At 39.8% G+C, this 22,624-nt stretch overlaps 3 protein-coding genes across 5 annotated transcripts in view; 2 read left to right on the top strand and 1 right to left on the bottom strand.

The window, feature by feature from the left end:
* The first annotated feature begins 1,380 nt into the window (after window positions 1-1,380).
* LOC146466856 (metabotropic glutamate receptor 2-like) lies at window positions 1,381-5,312 on the top strand. The gene has a single exon (XM_085126660.1). The coding sequence runs from the start codon at window positions 1,846-1,848 to the stop codon at window positions 4,480-4,482; it is 2,637 nt and encodes an 878-aa protein (XP_084982786.1). The 5' UTR covers window positions 1,381-1,845; the 3' UTR covers window positions 4,483-5,312.
* A 136-nt stretch (window positions 5,313-5,448) lies between these two features.
* On the bottom strand, window positions 5,449-16,417 carry LOC146466855 (uncharacterized). 3 transcript variants are annotated; one of them, XM_085126664.1, is made up of 3 exons: window positions 16,294-16,417; window positions 9,985-10,824; window positions 5,449-8,680 (listed from the first exon to the last, which is right to left on the bottom strand). In XM_085126664.1, the coding sequence occupies exons 2-3, from the start codon at window positions 10,769-10,771 to the stop codon at window positions 7,233-7,235; spliced, it is 2,235 nt and encodes a 744-aa protein (XP_084982790.1). In that variant the 5' UTR covers window positions 10,772-10,824; window positions 16,294-16,417; the 3' UTR covers window positions 5,449-7,232. The 3 variants fall into 3 exon arrangements, with proteins under 3 accessions (XP_084982790.1, XP_084982787.1, XP_084982789.1); XM_085126661.1 differs by having other exon boundaries at window positions 9,985-10,821; window positions 16,290-16,392; XM_085126663.1 differs by lacking the exon at window positions 16,294-16,417 and having other exon boundaries at window positions 9,985-11,638.
* Window positions 16,418-18,115: 1,698 nt separating this feature from the next.
* The window catches only part of LOC146466852 (E3 ubiquitin-protein ligase TRIM71-like), a 59,254-nt gene continuing 54,745 nt past the window's right edge, over window positions 18,116-22,624 (top strand). Inside the window, exon 1 of the mRNA XM_085126793.1 lies at window positions 18,116-20,675. Coding sequence (XP_084982919.1) covers window positions 18,208-20,253 — 2,046 coding nt within the window. The 5' untranslated portion in view covers window positions 18,116-18,207 and the 3' untranslated portion in view covers window positions 20,254-20,675. The remainder of the gene's footprint in view (window positions 20,676-22,624) is intronic.

Genomic DNA, 22,624 nt, shown 5'->3' with positions numbered 1-22,624 from the left:
ATTTCGTTTTCAAGAAAGTCTAAAGTTTTGTGTCAGCTAAAAATTTTGTTTTCGGAGGTGCAAGCATTTCCGTAATGCTCGTAAATTGGGGCGTTTCCAAAAACGTTCTGAAACTTAAATTTTCAGCTAAAATACCCAAACAGATCATGCTGTATTAGCTTATCATTAGCCTAAGTAAATATGACTTTAACAGGCCAGCCGGGCCACCAAACGATCTAGAAACAGAGGAGACAACATTTCAGTGCCCCGGCTGAATTGAGCTGAAATTTTCGAACCGTATTTTCTTTCTATTTTCTTTTCTTTCATGAAGCCAGCTATAGCCAGCCCCGTTTATATAGCAACCTCGTTACTTCTGCCAATTTATTTCGGTGAGAACAAAACTCTACCGAGTTTGCATTTTTGAATCTCAGATACTGCATAAATTTGTGGCCCGTTGGCGGATCAACAGAATTTCACTGGCACAGAAATGCTTCATTGTGTTTTGGCCCCTATCGGGCCGAAGAAGTACTTTTAATTTATCTTTTTCGTAAGAACTGTTATATTGAATTAAATAAATCAAACAATAATATTTCTCCTTAATTTAAAGAGAAAACCATTCTATATGTATTTATTATATTTTACACAGCGCGATAAGTAAAAAGAAAGTGATTTTCGTTGGCATCCGTGACGACTTTGTTTTTTGTCCAGATCAATTAGGAGATAAAGATTGGGAGTTAGAAGTGCACTGCATTAAAGCAAGAGAACGATCTCTTGAAGAAAAATCAAGCCTTAAGTAAACTATGAAGATAAAACTGAAGCTTGCTCTCAAATACAAATATAAACGAGAAAATAAATGAACCAGTATAATTAAACATATACTAGGGACGTTCTTGATGATTACTTTGTCCTTTAATTTGTGGTAACCACTTTTTACCGCGTACCACTTTTTTCACAGAACATTCCCCGCCTCCTAAGTTCATTCGCAAAATCGCTTCGCTATAGTTTTAAAACTGACAGCCTTCCCCGAGTCGAATTAAAGTTCTATTTAAATCATTAACTCTCCATGAAGCACCTGCTGGATTTTGCATTTGCTGTCAAGTTTTTATTTGAACAGAAAATGGAAATTAATCTTAGCCGAGGCAAATTAAGCCGCCGATTGCTTGCCAGCTGACGTTTTTCTAGATTTACTTTACGGAGCCAGAATTTTCAAATTTAACGCAAACCTTACTACTGCGAGGCTTGAAAATTACTGGTCGAATAGTTCAACGCCTTTTCAATGGGCAGTGCAGCTGTTAAACTGGACACGAAACGGATTGGACGTTGGTTGGTAAGCATAAATGCTGAAAATGTACCCATGCTCTTACGTAAATTTATGGATTGTCCTCAGTAAAAGCGGACAAGGTTATTTTATTTACCCATAACCATTATTTCTGTTATTTGTCGTTACGATGAGCATACATCCTACTTAAATGCGGAAACGAAAGAAAGGTAATGAGGTTTAGCTTTATATTCTGTGCAACTAGTGTGGCACTTTCTGCGTCAAAAAAGCTCTTCACAACTTCCTCGGTTGTGGATTTTTTTCCTCAAAAATAATTCGCAGCATAATTGATGGCATAATTCGACGAGGTGACTAGCATTGTTTTCAGGAAGATCTCTTAATTTCTGTTTTTGCAGTTACAATATTCCGCCAAGAAGACAAATCGTAGAGGTGCGGCGAATTGTTGAAACCAGAAGCGCAATATTGCAAGGGGAGTAACCGATTTTTTTCCTCAACCGTGAAGACTGAAACAAAATTCAACAGGAACAATCGAAGCTCGTCGAAAGAAATAAACAGAAACTCTTGTCCGTTCATCTTAGTGCGGAAACATGGTAGTCCACTGTTGGCTTGCCGTACTTGTCTTTTGCGCCGCTTTCCCGATTCATGGTGAGAAGCCAGAAAGACAATCCCCAAGAATTTTTTGGCCCGGAGACGTGATATTAGGAGGTTTGGCCCCGCTGCATTATCCCCCGGGAACAAGAGAAGAAGAACCCGCGCAAAGCTCCGACGGAAAATTTGATCATCATTGCGGCGGACCGTTCAACTTTCGTGGACTCCAACAAGCAGAGGCCATTCTTTTCGCGGTGGACCAAATCAACAAAAACAAAACTTTGCTGCCCGGTATCTTTCTAGGTGTGGATGTTAAAGACACTTGTAACAGTGTGGATCACACCATTCGAGAATCGCTACAATTTGGATTCATCCGCGAGGCGTATCTCCGCGCGGAACGAGAGGAACGCGCGTGTGGTCTACAGAATAGTAGTTCCATGCGTCAAACAAAAGCAGCCACCACAGGTAAAGGAGTTGCGGTTATCGGAGCCGCGTACAGTGGAATTTCAATCGCAGTCGCAAACCTAGCGGGCTTATTTCATGTTCCTGTAGTAAGCTACGCGTCGACGAGTCGCCTTTTAAGCGACCGTACACGCTTCAAACACTTCCTCCGTACCGTTCCGTCCGACACGCATCAGGCTCAAGCAATGGTCGATGTGATCCGAGCGTTTGATTGGAATTTCGTCTCGACAATTGCCTCGGACACCGAGTACGGTCGATCAGGAATCGATTCGTTTAAAAACGCAGCGAACAGTCAGAAAGACCATCCCATCTGTATCGCAGTTGACGAAGTTTTCACCATTCGAACGCCGAAAGCGAAAATTCGAAAGATTGTATCGAAGATTCGGGAACACCCCGAAGCTAAAGTCATCGTGCTCTTTGCAGAGCTGAACGATGCAGATTATTTCATTAACACTGCAAGAGAAGAGAACTTAACGGGATACGTTTGGATCGGTTCCGATGCTTTTGCTCATTCGTACTCCGTTTTGCGCCAGAACAAAGAAATATTGAAATACTGGATTACAACGGAGCCCAACTCGAAGGTTTACGAACCGTTCAGAGCATACTTCCAGGACATTACCAGCGAGCGCTTGATGCGGAACCCCTGGTTAAGAGCTTATAAGGGGTATGTGGAAAAACTGTTGAATCTGACTGAACCAATAGAATACTCATCTTATACGACTACAGCTATTGATGCCGTTTACGCCGTCGCTTATGGCTTACATAACATGTACCGGTGCTCAAACACATCTTGTCTTAAGGATGTTTCCAGCACAGTGCAAACGGAGGTTTATAGCTTCATTAAAAACGTGTCATTTGTGTCTCCCACCGGCCACCAAGTCTCTTTCGATGACAGTGGAAGTGCGCGATCCTGCTACGACATTATCTTTGTCAACAATCGAGACGGGAAGTACTATTTTGACATTCTGGGTTACTGGTTTTCGGGAAAGGGGTTAAGATTTTTGCAAACCAAACATCCCTTTACTGGACTGCACTCTTATGCAAGGTGTAGCTCAAAATGTCTTCCAGGTTACTGGAAACAACCCAAAAGACTCTTCCCAGAGTGTTGTTGGAACTGCTTTCGTTGTCGTGGCAACAGCGTCTCCAACCAATCAGGAGCGACGGCATGCATGAACTGCCCAGATGGATCAAAAGCCAATCAAGGCAAGTCGTTTTGTGACGTCATTCCTTCGACTAAAATTTACGAAACCCCAGCAGGCATAGCGGTCGCCGTCGCTTGCGTTGTTGGTATTCTTTCGGTTTTCGTAACATTTGTAACGTTGCTCAAGGAGAGAAAAACTCCACTTGTTAAGGCTTCAAGTCGGGAAATAACCTACGTTTTGCTCTTTGGATTGGCTTGGTGCTATGCTATTCCCATAATCCATCTCGTTCAACCGACACCAGTCCTCTGCCATGTTCGTCCGTTTCTGATAAGCAGCTGTGCTGCCTTAGTGATTGGCTCGCTTCTCACGAAAACCAATCGCATTGCGCGAATTTTCAGCGTCAAAAGCATGCGCGCTGGAAAACTCTCGTTCCTTAGCAACAAGTGGCAGATGGCGTTTGTGTGGGTGTGTTTCATGTTAGAGAACTCTATCGCGGCCACGTGGATCATCGCATCCCCAGCCAAAGTAGTTCGTGTCACGCACGGAAGTCACGATGTAACGCTACAGTGCGTGACAGATTCAGTCGTGGGTTTCACTATCTGGGCCACGTTCAATGCCGCGCTTGTCCTTCTCTGTACTTATCAGGCATTTCTGGTGCGCAAAGTTCCCGAGAATTACAACGAAGCTAAGTTCATCACCTTCAGCATGGTAACTGTATGTATAAGCGGAGCTGTTTTTGTGCCGACATTCTTGGGTACAACGGGACTGTACAGGACAATTTTGACCTGTTTTCTCGTCATATTCTGCTGCACTGTGGCTCTGATTTGCCTGTTTGGTCCTAAGCTGTACATCATTTACTTTCGCCCAGAGAAAAACCAGCCACACCCACCGGACAGCGGAGCAAGGCTTGGAGGGTTGAGGCCGGAATATTGTCGTTCAGTGTCCTCGCTGAGCATCACAACTACGCTTAACACACTGGACAGTTTAGATAGTCCACAACTTACAAATTTTAGACAATCCATTCAGAAGTAGAAATTACCGCAGCCACCCTCTAAGAGCTTCCCACTTTTTCTGTCCCAAGGGAGGTACGGTGAATTCCTTCTTTTCTGCGCCCTGATTCCTTCCATGCACCATAAAAGGCACTGACTAAGTAAGGGAAGTTCAGACTTTCCCCAAAAAATGCACCCAAGAATTGCTTTAGCAAGAAAAAAATCTGTTTCACAATTATAGATTTTTTGCACACCGCAATTTAAGATTTTATGTTGTATCACAGAAAAGATTCGCCTTCCTCACTAATAGTACTGATAAGAGAACGTAGGCACATTTGTTTGTGGGATGCTTTCCTTTTTCATGAATTTTGACGCTATTGTATTTGTGACAACTGATCAAAACAAGAATATTCCAATTTATGGCGAGAGGCAGCAACAAACTAAAGAACTTAAGAAGAAAATATTTAAGTTTCGGTGGCTGTCCGTGCCTAACGAACCTATGTGTATAAGATCTGTAAAGGCGATCCATAATAGCGCGCAGCAGTTGTTCGGCACCGTGTTTGCGCGTATTACAATAATGTCTAGGCTACTAGACATAATTTTGAGTAATTCAAACTGATCAGGCAAACTTAAATAACAAAATGTACCATGAATTTACACTTCACCAGCGCAAAAGACTGGAATGTTAATAACCAATCATATTATTAGCAAATTAAAATTTCAAGTATTTGTGACATAAAATCCGTTCGTTCAACTACTATAATTATAAAGAAAAAGAAATAAAGTCAATCGTCGTTCTGAAACTTAATTTGCAATCTTTTGCCTCAGCATAAAAGTAACGAATAAGGTATAAGGGGTATGATAACAAAATTTGCATTAAAAAATGTTAAACTCGTGGAGAATCATGGAGAAACTGTGAAGCTTGAGTGATACAAGATGTGCAGATATACCGATAAAAAACACATTGAATAAGCATTGATCCGATCCCATACACGAAAATAAAGAAGCATTCAAACATCACGGGAAATTTTATGACAGAAGTTATCATTACGGTATTTACAAGATTCACCACCTAAAGAATTCCGAATTGGAATAACAAACAAATAAAAATTAATCTCCCAAAATATATTGCACTTGTAAAACTACGACTACTTAGAAACTAAAGAAAGGTTTGGTAAGATCTGTTTACAACGCTTACCTAAAAATTACAATTTTGTTAAGCTACTTGTCTTTTCAAGTTTTACCACCAAAGACAAATCGAACTTCGTATCATAGTAACAAGCATATAAGAATTATCCTCCCAAAATATGTTGCACTTATAAACTATGGCTACTCACAAACTAAGAATGATATAGTTTGCTAAAATTTATTTACAGTGCTTTGCCTACAAGTCACTAATTCTGTTGGCCTGTTTGTCTTTGCAAGTATCACCGCTAAAAGAATTCGAAGTTCGTGTAGCAAGCAACTAAGAATTAACCTTAAAAAATATAATACACTTATTAAACTATGGCTACTTACAAACTAAGGCAAGGTTTGGAATCTGGTTACAATTCCTTGGCAACAAGTTTCACCACCAAAAGAAATCGAAATTCGTATAGCAAGCAAATAAGAAATGACCTCACAAAATATATTACACGTACAAAACTATGACTACTTACAAATTCGGGTAAGGTTTGGTAAAAGCTATTAACAATGCTTTATTAAGTTGTTTGGAAACTGCCATTAGTAACTCTTAAACGATGTAAATACCGATTTTACAACGGAGCTAACAGATCAGAAAAACAGTGAAATTTACAACAATCGCAGTTTATAAACCATACATGAAATACATTCATCAAGTTGTCAAATTGTTTCAAGTAAACCCAGCTGCTACAACTACTTACGGTGGACAAGAGGTAAGCACCAACTTACTTTTACAAACTGCTTGTACTGATTGTTTGTATAAAACCCCAAACACATAAAATTTACTAAATCTCTGTTGCACGTAAAAGCAGAGAACAGAAAAGGAAAAAAAAATACTTGTTTAAGGTAAACGTACTATAGTGTAGTAAGTGCTTCAAAAACTCATTAATAATTCATAAGCCCATTGACCTATCAAATGTCCATAATACATCACGTACAAGTGACTTGGTTTCGATAAACCTCCTCCTTATTAGTATGCGGTGTTTTATCAGTTGACAAAACACTCCTCATTAGAATGCGGTGTTTTTCTCGTATGCTAATTTCCAACGTTCACAAAAGTATAATTGTTATGAACTCTATTGACACACATTTTCCAGCAATGTTTTCGAAGCCGTTCAAAAAACTCGCAGCACGTGTTTTATCGGGTCTAAAACCACTCGGCTGCGCCTCGTGGTTTTAAACTCGATAAAACACTCCTACTCGTTTTTTTAAACATTACTTAAAACCTTAGTTAATAAAAGGCAATGCTTATGAAGGCAGACAGACACCTTCATTATATGTTTTTGTCAGCATTTTTGGCCTTGACCGTGCACAAACCACAAAAGATTTTGAAATGTGTTCGGTGGAGCAACTGACAAATAGAAACGTTCCTGTTAAGATATTCAACAGAAGTGTGAACGTTAAAATAAAGGATTATGCACGGCCGGGGCCCTTCGTAGCGCCATTGTTGTCAACGTTGAAGATAGCAAGGTTTCGTAATCAGTTTCTCGATTATTTATGTTAAAATATGAAAAAAAAAAATCTTTCTACGAATCCCGTCTTAAAAAAGATGAGGTTTTTGAGTGAACTAATAAACCATTTTATGTACTTTGCACGCAAGACGAGAAGAAATCATATTACCTGAAACAACTGAATTTTTCTTTTACCAAAGTCAGACACGACTACCCTTCCATCACTTAGATTTGCTGTAGAGATTGGGAAATGCAGCACCTCTGCCTCGTTCCCTTCTGTTCCAAACTCTGTAACAAACGTTCCGCTCAACTCGAACACCTGAATTCTGCGATTCCCTGAATCACAAACCATCAGCTGTCCATCTTTGTTGACCGACAAGTAACCGGCAGGATCATGAAACTCACCCTCCTTGCTTCCTTCCGATCCGATTGTAAACAAAAAATTTCCCTTCAGATCAAACACTCCGATGCAGTGTGTATACAAGTCTGAGACTATAAGATGTTGCTCCGTCTGAATACAGTGACAGGGATAGTGCAAGTCCTGCCCGGTAAATTTACGTACAATCTGCCCACTCGAGGAAAATATCTCAATGAATTTGTTTCCTGCATCAGCAACAATAATATCACCGTTACTGGTGACAGATAAACCTTGAGGGCTCTTAAGCTGGTGATCAAGGTTTCCTTCCTCACCAAACTTGCTCAGAAACTCGCCATTCTCACTGAACACTTGGACCCTGTTGTTACCACTGTCCGCCACTATTACGTTGCCATTGATGTCAAAAGTTATTCCTGTAGGGTGGACAAATTCACCCGGCTTTCGTCCTTTGCTTCCAAATGATCTCAAATGGGTACCATCACAACTGAATACTGATACCCTGTGGTTACTAAACTCAGTTACTGCTATTTCATTTCGATTATTCACTGCCACGCCATATGGTGCCCAAAGCCTTTCATCAGACGTATGACAGTGTTCAAAAGATAGAACGGGTCTGAACCGCCTGCTTTGGACCTGAACTTCAAAACGACTGCCACGAACATGTTCTCCTTCGAAACCGCCAGTTGCTTGACGGCTTTCGTTTCTTTGGGCACTCGATTGCTGTTCTTCTGAATTATCAGAAATTTCCGTAAACATTTGCTTTCCCTCGTTGTACCCCTCCTCAGAAATAAACGTTTTCAGTCTCACCTCGGCCAGTTCAAGCTTTTCCAAGACCTCAGCTGTTATCAGCGTTTCCTGGGCCACTTGTGTAAGATTGCCGCTTTTGTAATCTTTCCACAATCCTTCAAGGATCTCCAATGAGCTGCATTCAACAGTTCTGAACAAACTACCTACGTCGAGGTGCCGCACGAAAACATTCAGTTTTCCCTTTAAGTATTTAAAAAATAAATCAAAAGAGTTCTTGAATGACAAAATGACATTCCAAATGTCTATTTCTGTTGGAATATTCTGCTGGCTTCCTCGGGGTTCTCTCGGCAAAGACTCTGCTTCTGCTTCTAGCTCTTGCTCGTGTTCAAATGCTATTGGTACGCTACACATTTCTTCAGAACCACCTGTTCCTTGGGGCAAATATGGACGGTGAAAAGAAACTGGGTTGACCTCAAGACGTATTGCTGTTTTGTTAGAAAACAAAAATAGCACTGATCGGTAAGTTGCTAAATAAACAACGTGGCACAGGGAACCCTCACATCAAATATGAAAAACATCTTACAAGTTTCGTCACCTTTGCAGTTGTTAAGATCTAGGGAGCTTTAGCAAAGAACACGGGGACGGCGATGAGAAAGTAAAAAAAGCAATAAGCTTAATAACTCAAACAAAAACTCTGCACGTGCATTACACCTCAAGGTGCATTTCTTTGCCGTCACTGCGCGACTAGGACGTGAAATCATAGTTTCCCGATGGGAAGTTTTATGGAGGACGCAAACACACGACGACGAATTTTTTTCTTTCTCTTTCTCAACTTGGGTGTGGTCTCCAAGAATTCAACTCCAGGAAATTTCACCTACATTTGACATATAAAGCGATATGGAATAGTCGCCACGACGTTTGAAAAAACGCGAATTCATTTTAAGTGATGTTTTCGCTGCTGTCACCGTCGTCGTTCCTAAAGCTCCCTAATATCTCTTCAGCTGGCGGTGGCCATTTTGAATAACTTAGGCCTGGAATGGGACAGAGTTTACTTCGCAAATCTGAACTTTACAACTCGGTCTCATTTCGCGAGAAAGATGATCGCACCCAAAATTATTCAAAATGGTATGTATGGAACAACATACAGTGTAGAGTCAAAAACTTATAAATTCAACCAACTAATGATATATTTATTCAGAGATTTTTCATAAATTAATGTGAGGCCCCATAGTAGTAAAGGGCTGTTACAGACTATTTGCTCTGCCTTTCACCAATCATATCAAAGTGTTTTAACTTGACACTTATCTATAGGTAAAACGAACCCGCCCTTTAGTAGTAACAGTTTCTAACATACGAATTCTGGGCCGGAATAAACCGGAAAAATGGTATTGACGAATTTACAATTTTGGAGCCAAAAAAGAGCGCTGATATATCAAAAGTGGGCTAGTTGACTTTTCCAAGACAACCCTGTGTCCCATAGATGGTCACCGGATCACCTAAAACTCCATTACGACTAGAGAGGCACGATAAACGCGACTCTTTCTAGATGAAATCGATGATGGTTAATTTTTCGAAATACCTATAATGACCTCCGTCATTTTGATGCAGTGACATGTTTATATCGGATGCGCTCATACAACACATACTAAACAGATTTGAAGCTTAAGGCTGTGGGCCCTTTAAGATCTGCGGACCAATACGGATACGAGGAAAAATGTGCTTCTATAAAAGAAAAACAAACAAATTAGCGAAAACTAAAGACTGAAATAAAAAGTAATATTTTACTAACTTATTGGGTGTTGCAACCCTCTTGTGACGTTTTGTAAGCGTTGGCTAAGTTCCAATTGAAGTTCTTCATTCGATTGCTTTAAAGTTTCGCCGAGTTGCTGCAACATTTTTTTAATATTGTCATCTCTCCCTTCCCACAAGTGGTGAAATTTCTGAAGACTTTCCTCCAGTTTCTCTACAGCATCTTTAACATCCAAGTCATACTTGTACCACTGGCTGAGCTCTTCAACGCATCTTTCTTCGTCTGGGGTAAGGGGTTCATGAAGGAATTTGTCAATGGCCTTCTTCCACTCATCTCTTTTATCATGACTGATGCCTGCAGCAATTCTCAATAATGCCTGGCTGATCTCTCTCCAAAGATCCTCAAACTCGGCGTCAGATATTTCCATGGTGCTGCTATGGCCATAGACTTCATTACGATAATATTTTACTCGTGCTAAATCTGCTTCCAGAGTGTGGTCTGTGCTGCTTGGTAGGCTGTCCCATCCGGTGGCAGGAGGGGTTAGGTTGCAGATTGTTCGGAGAAGTCTGAAAGTTAGAGTGATGTCGAATTCGGTGGACTTGCCGTACAACCCCGGCGATGGGTACAAGCAATTCCACTCCGGTTTGGTAAGTTTAGCGCTTTTCAGCAGCGTCTTTACTGCAGGATTACCAAGGATTGTCGGAAGGTTGACCGGAGAATGAATTGAGTCAAATGTTTCTCTTAAAAACGCCACACCCCCGCGCGTTAAGCGCTGAAAATTGGCTTTTGCATTCGTTGAACGTAAAGCTTCTTCCGCAGACTCCATAACATTTGATTAAATTAAACAAGCTAGGTATCTGGCTACCTTAAACTTTTCTCCTGAAAAATAGAAAAAACAAATTCAATTTTAGGAATGAACCAGCATTGGTTTTATGGAGAAACGGAGGTGGGTGATGAATAAGGATTGAGAGGGGTGTCGGAGGGGGAGAGGGGTGGAGGCGTCCTATGATTAATGTGTACGTTGTTGAAGAATAACAGGTGCGTCATGTTTGAGCAATAATGAAGGGCGTATATGGAAAAGTATATAAGTGTTCGGGAAAAAGTGACAAGATGTTCCGGAGAACATCGTTTGTCTTGTACAAAGCGTAGCTGCTCTATAACCTCGACTATAAAAACAAGAGGGGGGAGACATCTACGCATTGAAAAAATATGGCGGATCCAAGATGACCATTGTTTGGAAATCATGACGTTATTTCCACTTCACTTCACGTCTTCGGCCTGTGTTAAGAATCTCAAATGTAAAACACATTCGTGTATTCTACACCCTCCAAGTTCTACTGTTACAGCTTTTGAAGATATGTCCGCCTACGAGACCAAAAAGGTAAACTGGGGCTTCCTATTTTTCTTCCATAACATGCGGAGCAGATACAAAATCAACGGTATAGCCATCTCAAAATATCCATTCAACCTTCATCTCTTCCTAACCCAAAACTTTTTTAACACTGCACCTAATTAACAATGTTCCTGTGTCCCACATAGAGATGTTTTTGTCTTTCTGCGTTACTAAATCGGGTTCGTTTTCAGTGATATGTTCAAAAATAGAAACAGACGTAGGAATCTCATTACTTCTGGTCTGAGAAGAGGATTCAAAACTAATTAATAATTCATAAGCCCAGTGACCTATCAAATGGTCGATAAAGGAGAGGGAGGAGATGCCTTATAGTGTCACTCATTTCTTCCTCTATCCCCGGGAAGGGTGGGTACTAGATTGCCCGAAGAGGCTGACTTTTTCAAGGGAAGTAAATTATAAATTTTGATCCAGGGTCATTGGAAAGTGCCAAAATTGATTGGCAAGTAATCAAATTATTTCCTAGATAAAATTCCTAAAAAGTCACGAAGTTTCATGGTATTAGCCCAAAATTTTAAAAAAGATAATTTCTGATTCAAAGCCATTGCATGCAGTATCCACCCCACCCCCACCCCGCCTTATCGGCATATGGTTTTTGACCAGTTTTGATGGCTATGTCAGAAAATCAAGCCTCAATTTGAAGAAATGCATTGTTATGCATTTTGGAGCTTCTTAGAATTATTGCTGGTTAATTTTCTTTAAAAAACGTGGCTACTGTCCATCACCAGGCTTAAAATATTCCATCACATTTATTCAATTTGCGCATATGCCACACATTGACATTCTAAGCCTAGCACTATGCAGGATGTTTGTCACATAACCTAGTTTAATAGGCTTTGCTCCCACGAGTCTCCTGTAGCTCAGTGGTAGAGCAACTGAACTAGTAATTGGAAGGTCTGAGGTTTCACTCCAAAAAGGAGCTCTCAAAGTATGCCTGTGTCACTCACTGTATTATACATCACTCATAACTTCTTTTTAGTGGATTTAAGTAGCCCTTGATAAGATCTGCTTATCTCTGGAAAATGAGTGTTTACCCTTAATTTTCATTCGGATTCCAATGATCTGCTTATTCAGTATAAAATTAATCATAAACTGTTCACAGTCCCCTATTTTTCTGTGCAATTTTCAAGGCTGGTACGCTTCGATCAAACTCCCACCATCTTGGTTTGTAAAGGCAAGTGCAACCTGGGAAGGGTGCCCAAACTACCGCAGGGGGCCCTAGTCAGGGTACATTGGATGGGGAAGGAGGAGCCCCCCAGTGCCTCCCCACCCTGGGGCTTCTACCAGGAAAGTTCTCCCCAATCTGTAGCTTGTCCAAGTTAAAAACAAGGAATTATTTAGCCTGCACTTACCCCTCCTATTTCAATAGGAGAGGTTGGTGTACCTTAGGCTAAGCATGAGTGGGTGGGTACTCACAAAATTTTTATCTGAAGAGGCTCCCTCCCAAAGTCCAAATCCTTACCCTTTTAGATATTTTGAAAGGCCCTTGTGAAACATAAATGGTTAACCGTTTCTATACTTTAGCTTGGGAAATCCCCACCCTTTTATCTAACTCAAGCCTGGAAAAAGGTACCCCTCTTGGATGGAGCCTCCACAATAATATAGTCCATTACAGGGACATTGTTTTGGCATTATTTTGTTTGTGTTAACATGATAAATTATTATTATTTATTTCTTGGTTAAATTAGCTAATTTTGTAGCTACTCTAAAATTTGAGATGAAATAAAGGTTATGTATGTATGTATGTATGTAAACAAAGAAACAATACAATGATTGCTTCACTCAGTCGCAGGAGTGCTCGATGCAAAAACATGCAGAGCGAAATATAAATAAATTTTAGATAGAAAACGTTACAGTCTGATGATCGCTTAGTGCGTGAAACTCGAGTAACTGTGTAACGTTTTCTATCTAAAATTTATTTATTTATGGATGTATGTATGTATGTATGTATGTATGTATGTATGTACTTATAAACATATAGTTAAAAACAAGTTTGAAATGCATCAAAAGATAAAATGTAATTCCATTGGAAAAAGAAAGAAAGAAAAAGCTAACATGACTGTAAACAAATAACAAATAATAATAATAATAATAATAATAATAATAATAACAAATTTTTAAAGTGTTGCACAGAGGACATGCAAATTTACAAGAACAAGATAAGACAAGGCATGCGGGCGCATACAGAGGCGAAAGACATATCCAATCATATGGCTGGTTTAGTATAGCCTCCCATCAGTACAGTCATTTTTAATGGGAGTCATACATCATCCTCTTACATCTGCCCACACAACTCTCCTTATGACAACTGCATGGGAGGATGACACTATGGGACAAAAATGTATTTCCTCAAATAATAGCCAGGGGCGATTGTTTCTTTTTTTGCACCGAAAGGCGGCGATTATTCAAGGGAAGGCAATTATTCAAGGGAGGTGATTATTTCAAATATTTCTCTCAGGAGGTCATGCCCTAAATATTTTGTTTTATTATACCATTAAATCAAAAAACTAATCACATAAAAATAAACCGAACCTGGGCTTTTTAAGTGTTTCAAATCTGTTTCGTTGATTAATCAATGTTCAATGTCAATATCTTCAGTGTCAGAGCCTGAATCATTGCTGATTACTTTTTAAAATACATGAAAATTACCATAGCAAAAACTGTAAAAAAAAGCTGGTGCTTTTGTAACCATTGAGTTGTGTACAATTAAATGAAAGCCTGATTGTTATCCCAGATGTCAATTTTTAACTTGAGAGGAAGGGGATAAAAGGAGAAAATGGCAAAGGGGGGGGGGGGGGGGGTTGTTCGAGGGAGGTGATTATTTTAAATATTTTCGTCAAAGGGGGGTGTTTATTCGAGGGAGGCAATTAATCGAAGGACGGCTATTTTCCGAGGTAATACGGTATCCCAGATTGTACATTTCTCAGTTATTGTTATCACAGGTACCACCAGTTGGTTTATACCCACCCAAGTGCTGTCTCTTGCTCAAAGCAAATGTATGATATCATTCAATTCATCAGCGGTGATTGTGATCAATTAGATGGGCTGAGTTATATATTAATTATTTCAAATTATGATATGCACTTTGGAAAGTTTGGGGAGCTACTTTAAAAGACTAGGCTAGAGGCTAATACTAGGCTAATAATAATAATAATAATAATAATAATAATAATAATAATAATAATTATAATAATAATTATAATAATTAGAATTAGAAGTTCGGAGTTTAATTGTATGGACTTTGGTCGTTACATTGATTGGCTACGGCTTGCTGCCCAATCATTGTTTAGGTAATCTGGGCATCCAGAAGTTTTTACTGCCATTTTACAATAGTAATAATAATAATAATAATAATAATAATAATAATAATGGTTCATTAACAGGTCCACTGGGTGGCTCTTCCCTGTTAAATGCACGAATCCCAGTTTAAACGTTGGCTATCCTCATGTTGGACTTAGTTGAATTAAGCTCAACTTTCACTCGACTGAAACGATTGGTATCGATCAATCGATTGCGTTTCTGATCATCAATTACTTGTCGTCAATTGGATGAGCCAGGTTACATGGAGTCGTGATGCACTTTGGAAATGTGGAGAGCAGTCAAGACGCTCAAAAGCAAGAGCTTCCCTTGGCAACTTAGACCCGATTCAAAAGTCGTGTTTATTTCGTGACAATGTAATGAACTCAGTGGAATAAAGCTCAACTTTGGCTCGTCTGTACATCGACAGGCTGATTACACGGAATGCCCGCAGGGCATGACGTGTCTAGGTTTCGGTCGGGTATCTTTTTCTTCATCGGTGTCATAAATGTGCACATTAATTTATGCATTAAACTCTGTCCTCCCCTAGTAAGGATATATTGTTCTGATTGTCTTCAACAGAAGCGGCCCAATCAAAATCTATTTTTCAGGCACATGTCACGAGAGAGGGGACCCACTCATCACTTCTGTGTGACGTCAAATCATCATTTGATTTATTCATTAAAACTAGATCAAATTCTTCCCTCTCCCAGAAGGGATCTATTGTTTTGATTGTCTTGAACAAAAGCGGCCCAATCAAACTCCATTATCTGCGCGTATATCACGAGGGAGGGGACCCACTCATCTCTACTTGTGTGACGTCAAAGCAAATCATCATTTGGAAAAGTTGTTTTTGTTCAATGGCGGCCACATGTCTGAATTTCAGACTCCGGATCTGCCGTTTTCAGAGAGAAAACCAACCTTTTTCAAGCAGTAAATCGAAATAATAACTTCTAGGTAGTACTCGACAGTTGAAACGGCGGAAATTGGGAGAGTTCACAGCAAAGAAAATCCGCTTTAAAAAACAGATCAAATGATCAACGCGAAGGATTACAGCTAGAGGAGGCCAGACCAGTTCAGCGGGGTCATGACGTTATTGCATAGTTATTTCTGGTATGATTCCTAGTAACACAACGATAAGTATCACGCAATATATCTGAATAAAACCATTCAGACAATTATTTCAATGGCCAAGGGAGGATATTTTTTAAATATCTGCGAAACATACAATGGGGAATAATTGGGGCTACATTAAGCATTCCGTGTAATGCCATATATTAGAGGGGCATCTTGTTGAAAATTTGTTCGAGATAAATTAGAGGTAATGAATACATGTAAGCTTATGATCACAATGTCTGCATTGAGTTTGGCATGAGTTAAGCAACAATAGACTTGCACCCTTTTAAGCAATGTCGCACTACGTCATCCAGAGGTCTTCGTGCTACTTTAAAATTATTTAGCACTCACAGTTGGCTCAAACGTTGAGTTACGCGACGATAGCGCGATTTTAACGGCTTCCGGCCCCGGCCCTTGCATTGAATTCGCACTCTAAAGCGTGAACCATCTGGTACAGTAAATGTGTCGTGTCGAAAATGGGCAAGAATAGCACACGAAAATTAAAAGAAAAACTGGAATTGACTTACCTAGTGACGGCTCCGACCGATAGGACATGAATCCAAAATAAAAGTAAAAACGAAAGTAAGCTCAATGTTCTGAGATGTTCAATGAAGTCTTGTCGCGTGACCAACCATAAGATTTCAACCAATCATGGTTTGCAGAATATTTCCTGCTTTTCGTGATGCGCTTTGTGGGGAAAACGTTTTTAGCGGGAAAACTGGAGAAAAGTCTTTCCAGAAAAAAAAATAGGTCAATTGTGAGTTTTTTCCTCTGACATTGGCATTTGTTTCTTTTGTATTAGGCTGTCTCCTAATAAATTTGCTATACACAAAGACGTGAAATAACAATGTCAATCATATTGTTGCGTGACTGTTTGGCGCTGTTGGGGGAAGGCTCCGCCCCGGTAGCCTGCGAGCAAGCTCTCTTGAGGGTGGGGGGCGGGAGAGCTTGCCCCCAAGAGAGCTTGCTCGCAGGCTACCGCCCCGGAGGCGACTTGCACCGTTTCCAAAGTCTTGCATGTTTGGTCGAGAGGACAAAAGAACGAACTCCTACCACCCCCAAAAAAGTTTGAAAGACGCAGATCTACCGCCGCCCCCAGGTCCAAACCCTTTCCCTTAGCCCTTTCATATGGAAATGGTATCTCTTTTTGTTGGGTCTGTAATCGAGATATTTTGGCAAGCCCTTTTAAATACTTAAAGTGCTACTGTGATCAAATTTTACCTCTTGAATTTTAAGGTTTATTACATAGAATTCTAGGAAAGATTAAAAACACCGTTTACCGTTTCTAAATATCTGCATTGGTTCCGGAGATATTCACGTTTGAAAAATGTGTAAAATATGTAAATGAGAGGACTGATGATGTCACATTCTCAACTCAATATAACATCAAGTATATAAATAGAGTAATCTCGTACCCTGATCTCAGTTGGCTCGGGAATGTCGAAATGTGAGATCTCCCCTCGGCCTGACCGTGGGAGATCTGGGTACGAGATTATAAATAGAGCTATCTCAGTCAATTTACAGCAGAGACCATTGAAACCTGGCAGGCTAATAGTTCTAAAGGCACTACACCTACGGCTATAAAAAATTCGGTTCCCATGGCAACTCACTCTTTTCCAGTCCCCTCCAACCTGATTTCAATATTTAAGTGATTTTCAGCTTGAAAAACATTTAACAAGGCCACGAACTCGACCTAACATATTTATACGCTTGCTGGATCATGCAGATGAAAATATCAAAATAGAATGCCTAAGGTGGCCAGCAAAGCCTTAAGTATCAGGGTGGACTGGAACCTAGTATGTTGCCATGGTAACAAGACTGATAACCTCATATTATGGAGCGCACCTAGAACAATGTCACTGCAAAGAATCAAGCATTTCTGATACAAATTGGCTGAGATATCTTTTTTCATAATATTTGACCAAAATTCGGTTGAGTTAATGACGTCATCACTTGGCTAATTTGCATATTTAAAAAACTTGAATATCTCTGGAACAAAAAGAGATATTTGAAAATAGTAAACAGCATTCCTCTTCACGTACAGACTACTTGCTTATGTTTTAAAATGGCTCAGATTAGAAAGACGCGAATTACGTCATAGTAGCGCTTTAAACCTATCGTGGAGAACAGACGCAGATAATTAAATCTCTCAAACATTGCCCTAAAGCAATCTGATGTGAAAACATCTTGACAGCTTCTTAAAGGTCATGCATTCTTGAGCGCATAATAAACAATTCCTAGAAATTCAGATATTTTTGAAACCATTCTTTTACGATAAACGTCAAAATATTGCAATACTCGCCCTGTGATTGGTCAATACAAGTATTATAAGTCAGATAAGAAATAACATCTCGTGACCGGACAAAACTTCATTGATCTCTCGACTGCATCATTTTGAATTCAAAACCTTCGATCGCAATCGCCTTTTGGCGTCCCTCACTATGGATATTAAGACTTTGCTCGATAATCTTCATGATGAAGTATCCTGTTCTGTGTGTATGTGCCCCTTTACTGAGCCAAAACAGCTGCCTTGCTTGCACAGCTTCGGTCTTAAATGTCTGAACGGTATTCATCGAACGAGTCCACGCCAAGATGCCATATCATGTCCAGAATGTCGAAAGGAAATTAGGATCCCAGGAAGTGGAAATCCCAACGAGTTCCCCACCAACTTCCGCATAAACAGCCTCCTGGATGTGTTAGCCATTAAAGAGTGCAACACAACTGGTGTGAAATGTGGAAACTGCGACAAGAGAAGCGCCAACTCTTTCTACTGTTTCCATTGTTGTTTCTTCTGGTGTGAAGAGTGCATCACGGCACATAATATAATCCGAGCAAATAAAGAACATCGAGTATTGGCGATAAAAGACTTTCAAGATCAGGACATTGAAGACGTACTAAAGCGACCAGCGTTTTGCCAGATTAAACGCCACGAAAGCAAAACGCTGGAGTTCTTCTGCAAGGACTGTAAAGTCGCCATTTGCAACGCTTGTGCTTTGACGGAGCACGAAGGTCACGCCAAGATGCTTCTTGAAGATGGAGCAATTGAACACAGGCTACGAATGGAGTCTCTGATTAAATTACTTAACAAGAAAGCAGAGGAAAAGAGAAATGAAATCAGCGAACTCGATCAAAGCAGCATTGATGTTCAGGTGCAAGTAGGTGACGTAAAAACCAAAGTGCAGGCGACTGCAGATCAGATGATGGCAATCATTGAAGCGAGGAAGCAGGACATTTTTGGCGCAGTTGATAACCATGAGAAAGAATCCCTCGAGTGTTTCGCGCTGAGAAAAGGCGAAGCTGAAAATCAACTTCATATCATTGAATCAGCCATCGACGAAACCAGACAACTTTTGAGACGAAGCTCAAGCGCTGAAATCCTGGGATTTAATGAAACATTTGACACAATCCTTCACGAACAAGGAGCCTTAGGTAAAAGTGACGTTGAACGCATCCCTCGGTTTAGTTTTAGTGAAAACACAAAAGTTGTTAACATGTTAAACACTGAGGGGATCGGTTCTGTAAAAACAGTTTTTGACAAAATTAAGACGCAGATTTCTGCTGCAGAAGGAAAAGAAAATAGGAAAGCAATTAGTGGTTTTGAAGGAAAACATGTCCGTGGCAGTTCTTTTGAGGTCCAGATGCCAACCAGGCGGTTCAGACCAGTGCTATCTTTTGGAGAATTCGGTGAGTCTGTTGGAAAGTTAAGTAGACCATGGGGGGTGGCAGTGAATCATCGAAATGAAATGGCAGTAACTGAGTTTTGTAACCACAGGGTATCAGTATTCAGTAGTGATGGTACCCACTTAAGATCGTTTGGTAGACAGGGACGTAATCAGGGTGAATTTGACTGGCCTACAGGGATAGCTTTTGATAACAATGGCAACATTATAGTGGCGGACTCTGGTAACAACAGGATACAAGTGTTCAGTGGGAATGGCGAGTTTCTTACAAAGTTTGGTCAGAAAGGAAACCTTAATCACCAGCTTCACAATCCTCAAGGTTTATCTGTCACCAGTAACGGTGATATTATTGTTGCTATTGCAGGTAACAAATTAATTAAGATGTTTTCCCCTCGTGGGCAGTTCAAACGTAAATTTGCCAGACAAGGCTCTTCGTCCTATCCCAATCACTGTATCCAGACAGCGCAATATTTTATAGTGTCACACCAGGGTGAACACTGTATCAAAGTGTTTGATCTGGAGGGAAATTTTGTGTTTAAATTCGGTAAGAAGGGGAACATGGAGGGCGAGTTCGATAGGCCTGGCTGCTTGTCGGTTAATAGAGACGGACATCTGATGGTTTGTGATTCAGGGAATAACAGGGTTCAAGTGTTCGATCTGAGCGGAAAGTTTGTAGCAAAGTTTGGAACAAAAGGCAGTGGGAAAGGAGAGTTTGATTGGCCAGTGTCTACCGCAAATCTTAGTGATGGAAGGGTAGTTGTGTCTGATTTTTCGAACAACCGAATCCAGATATTTGAGGTCGTATAATGTCTCACCTGTGATATACTATCGATAAAATACTCATAATTTGTTGATTCAGACATTTCAGTGTTTCTGTATAAAAAGACGATTTTGACAAATAATTAAATTTGTAGTGTTTCCTAGAGGGTAGTGAGAAGGATGTCTTTTATTTGATTGTTTTTCTTGGGCAACAGAGATTTTGTGAATGATTAAGCTGTGAGGTTTTCAAAACTAATATGGTTATAACATATATTGCCTTCTACTATATCTACATTATTTAATACTGTAGTACCAAACAGTTAAGATTTTTACTTGTAACAGGTTTTGTTTATAAAATTTTTGTTAGGGGCTTAAAAGGCCAAGATTATTTCTTCAATTTATTATCTCTTATATTACTGTTTACTGAATCCTGTCAAACAGGCGGCTTAAGAAAATTAGCATATTGTAGGGTGAAGCTAGCGCTTGTAAACAAATCTGTTCTACAATATGTTTTGAACTGATTCACTCTTTTGAATGCTTTTAACATGTCAGTGTAATGAAATTAACATATTACATTGTGACATAAGTAAATTTGTATTTACTTGGAAGTAGATTTGTAATATACCATGAAGTGAGGTGTAAATAAATGATAACTTTTCTTTTTAAATATGTTTTGTGTAATTATGTTTGATGAAGATCAGTTTGAAGTGGGAATGAAACTTTTATTTCTGCATTTGGACTTCAACCTTTTGAGATAAAGGAAGAAGCCGTTGAAGGAACAACAAAAACAAGAATAAAAACAAACAAATTATCAACCAGCAATCACTAATTGATTGCTAGCATTAATTACAAAATGAAGTGACCCTAATCGTGTCCTTCTAGCAAAATTAACCAAGCACTAGAGAGCCAAATTGAACATTTATCGCTTTTCCTCTGTAAAATTACCTTACTACTTCACGGAAAATTAGAGAAAATAGCGAAGTGAAGCGAGCTTGGACATTCATAGGAAAGTTGGGTAATTTTTGCAAAGAGTCTAGCATTATTGTCCTGGCATGTCAATAGCTGTAATCCAAGTTTACCCTTTGGGCGTGAAAGAAGCCAAGATGTTCATAAAAAATGTTTTGTTATTGAATATAAATCTCACCATTTTCCGTGCTACACAATGCTCAGTCATTCAATAATCCTAGTAAAACTACATGTCATCACTACTGTACAATTTCAGGTGCTAGGGTGCAGTCGGTAACATGCAAGTAAGTTACCTAGGCGGGGTTAGGGAACAGGAAGGCGAACTTGCTTGTAGACGTAGCAATAATTAGCTAATGCATTTCCCTTTTTAAATTCAAAACACGAGGACACGTTTTCAAAAAGTGATGGTCGAATTTGAAGTAGACAATTTTCATTATGTTAGACCAACATTGAAAAACGAATTCCCTGCCCACCCATCTCAGAGGTAGACAAATGCCCAGCTCCTGGGACGTACAGTGAGGAAAAATGCCTCGTCAATACCCAGACCCTTTCATGCACTGTTCAATACTGTTACTTTAAAATAGGAAGAGTATACTCGGGTTAAACCAGGGAGGCTTGAATGATTTGGATTTTTTTAGTTTTTTTACAATCATGACTTGGTTAGTCTGTTTTGCTTTTGTTTCTCATTGCTCTCATTTTTATTTGTTTGGTTTTGATTCTTGCACACGTGATATATCATATGACAGAGAGTGGGGAAGAACAATATTTTGTCATTTAACATTGCAACATACAATTGAGTCAGATTAAAGGAAAAACTTTGCCCTTTTACATTTCTTTTTCAGTTTGGACAAACTTTCCCCTATTCACATTTCTTTTTCAGTTTGGACAAACTTTCCCCTCCTCACATTTCTTTTTCAGTTTAGACAAACTTTCCCCTCCTCACATTTCTTTTTCAGTTTAGACAAACTTTCCCCTCCGCGCATTTCTTTTTTAGTCTGGACAAACTTCCCTCTCTTTACATTTTCTTTTTCAGTTTGGACAAACCTTTCCCTCCTCAAATTTCTTTTTTAGTTTGGACCTGTGGGTTTGACACTTGAACCAAAGGGAGGGGTAGTCTGGCAGCAGACATCTGATTCTTGCATAAAATAAAGAGAGGAGGGTTGGGGGAGAGAGGGGTGAACAGAATCTATAATCGCTGCCTGGCCAGCTTAGTGGTGAGGCATCAGACTGTTGTTTCCAGACTGATGTAGTAGTCCAGCTGTCCAGCCTGGACAGTCAGGGTATTAAAACAACTTACTGGTAAGATTAAGATAGCTTTGCCTCACCTAAGATAAGTACATCGTTTGGCCCAGAATGCCTTGTGCCCTGAGTACTTTTATCTACGGGAACAACTCCCTCCAATAATTAAAAGTTTTGTAGCAAACCATATCACCACAAGTTGTAAAGTCATGGT

Source organism: Pavona decussata, unplaced genomic scaffold, assembly GCF_977016875.1.
Source record: "Pavona decussata unplaced genomic scaffold, jaPavDecu1.1 SCAFFOLD_140, whole genome shotgun sequence".
In the NCBI taxonomy this organism is placed as follows: Eukaryota; Metazoa; Cnidaria; class Anthozoa; order Scleractinia; family Agariciidae; genus Pavona; species Pavona decussata.
Note: the sequence above shows the minus strand (reverse complement) of the source record. Positions and strands in the feature narration are given on the sequence as shown.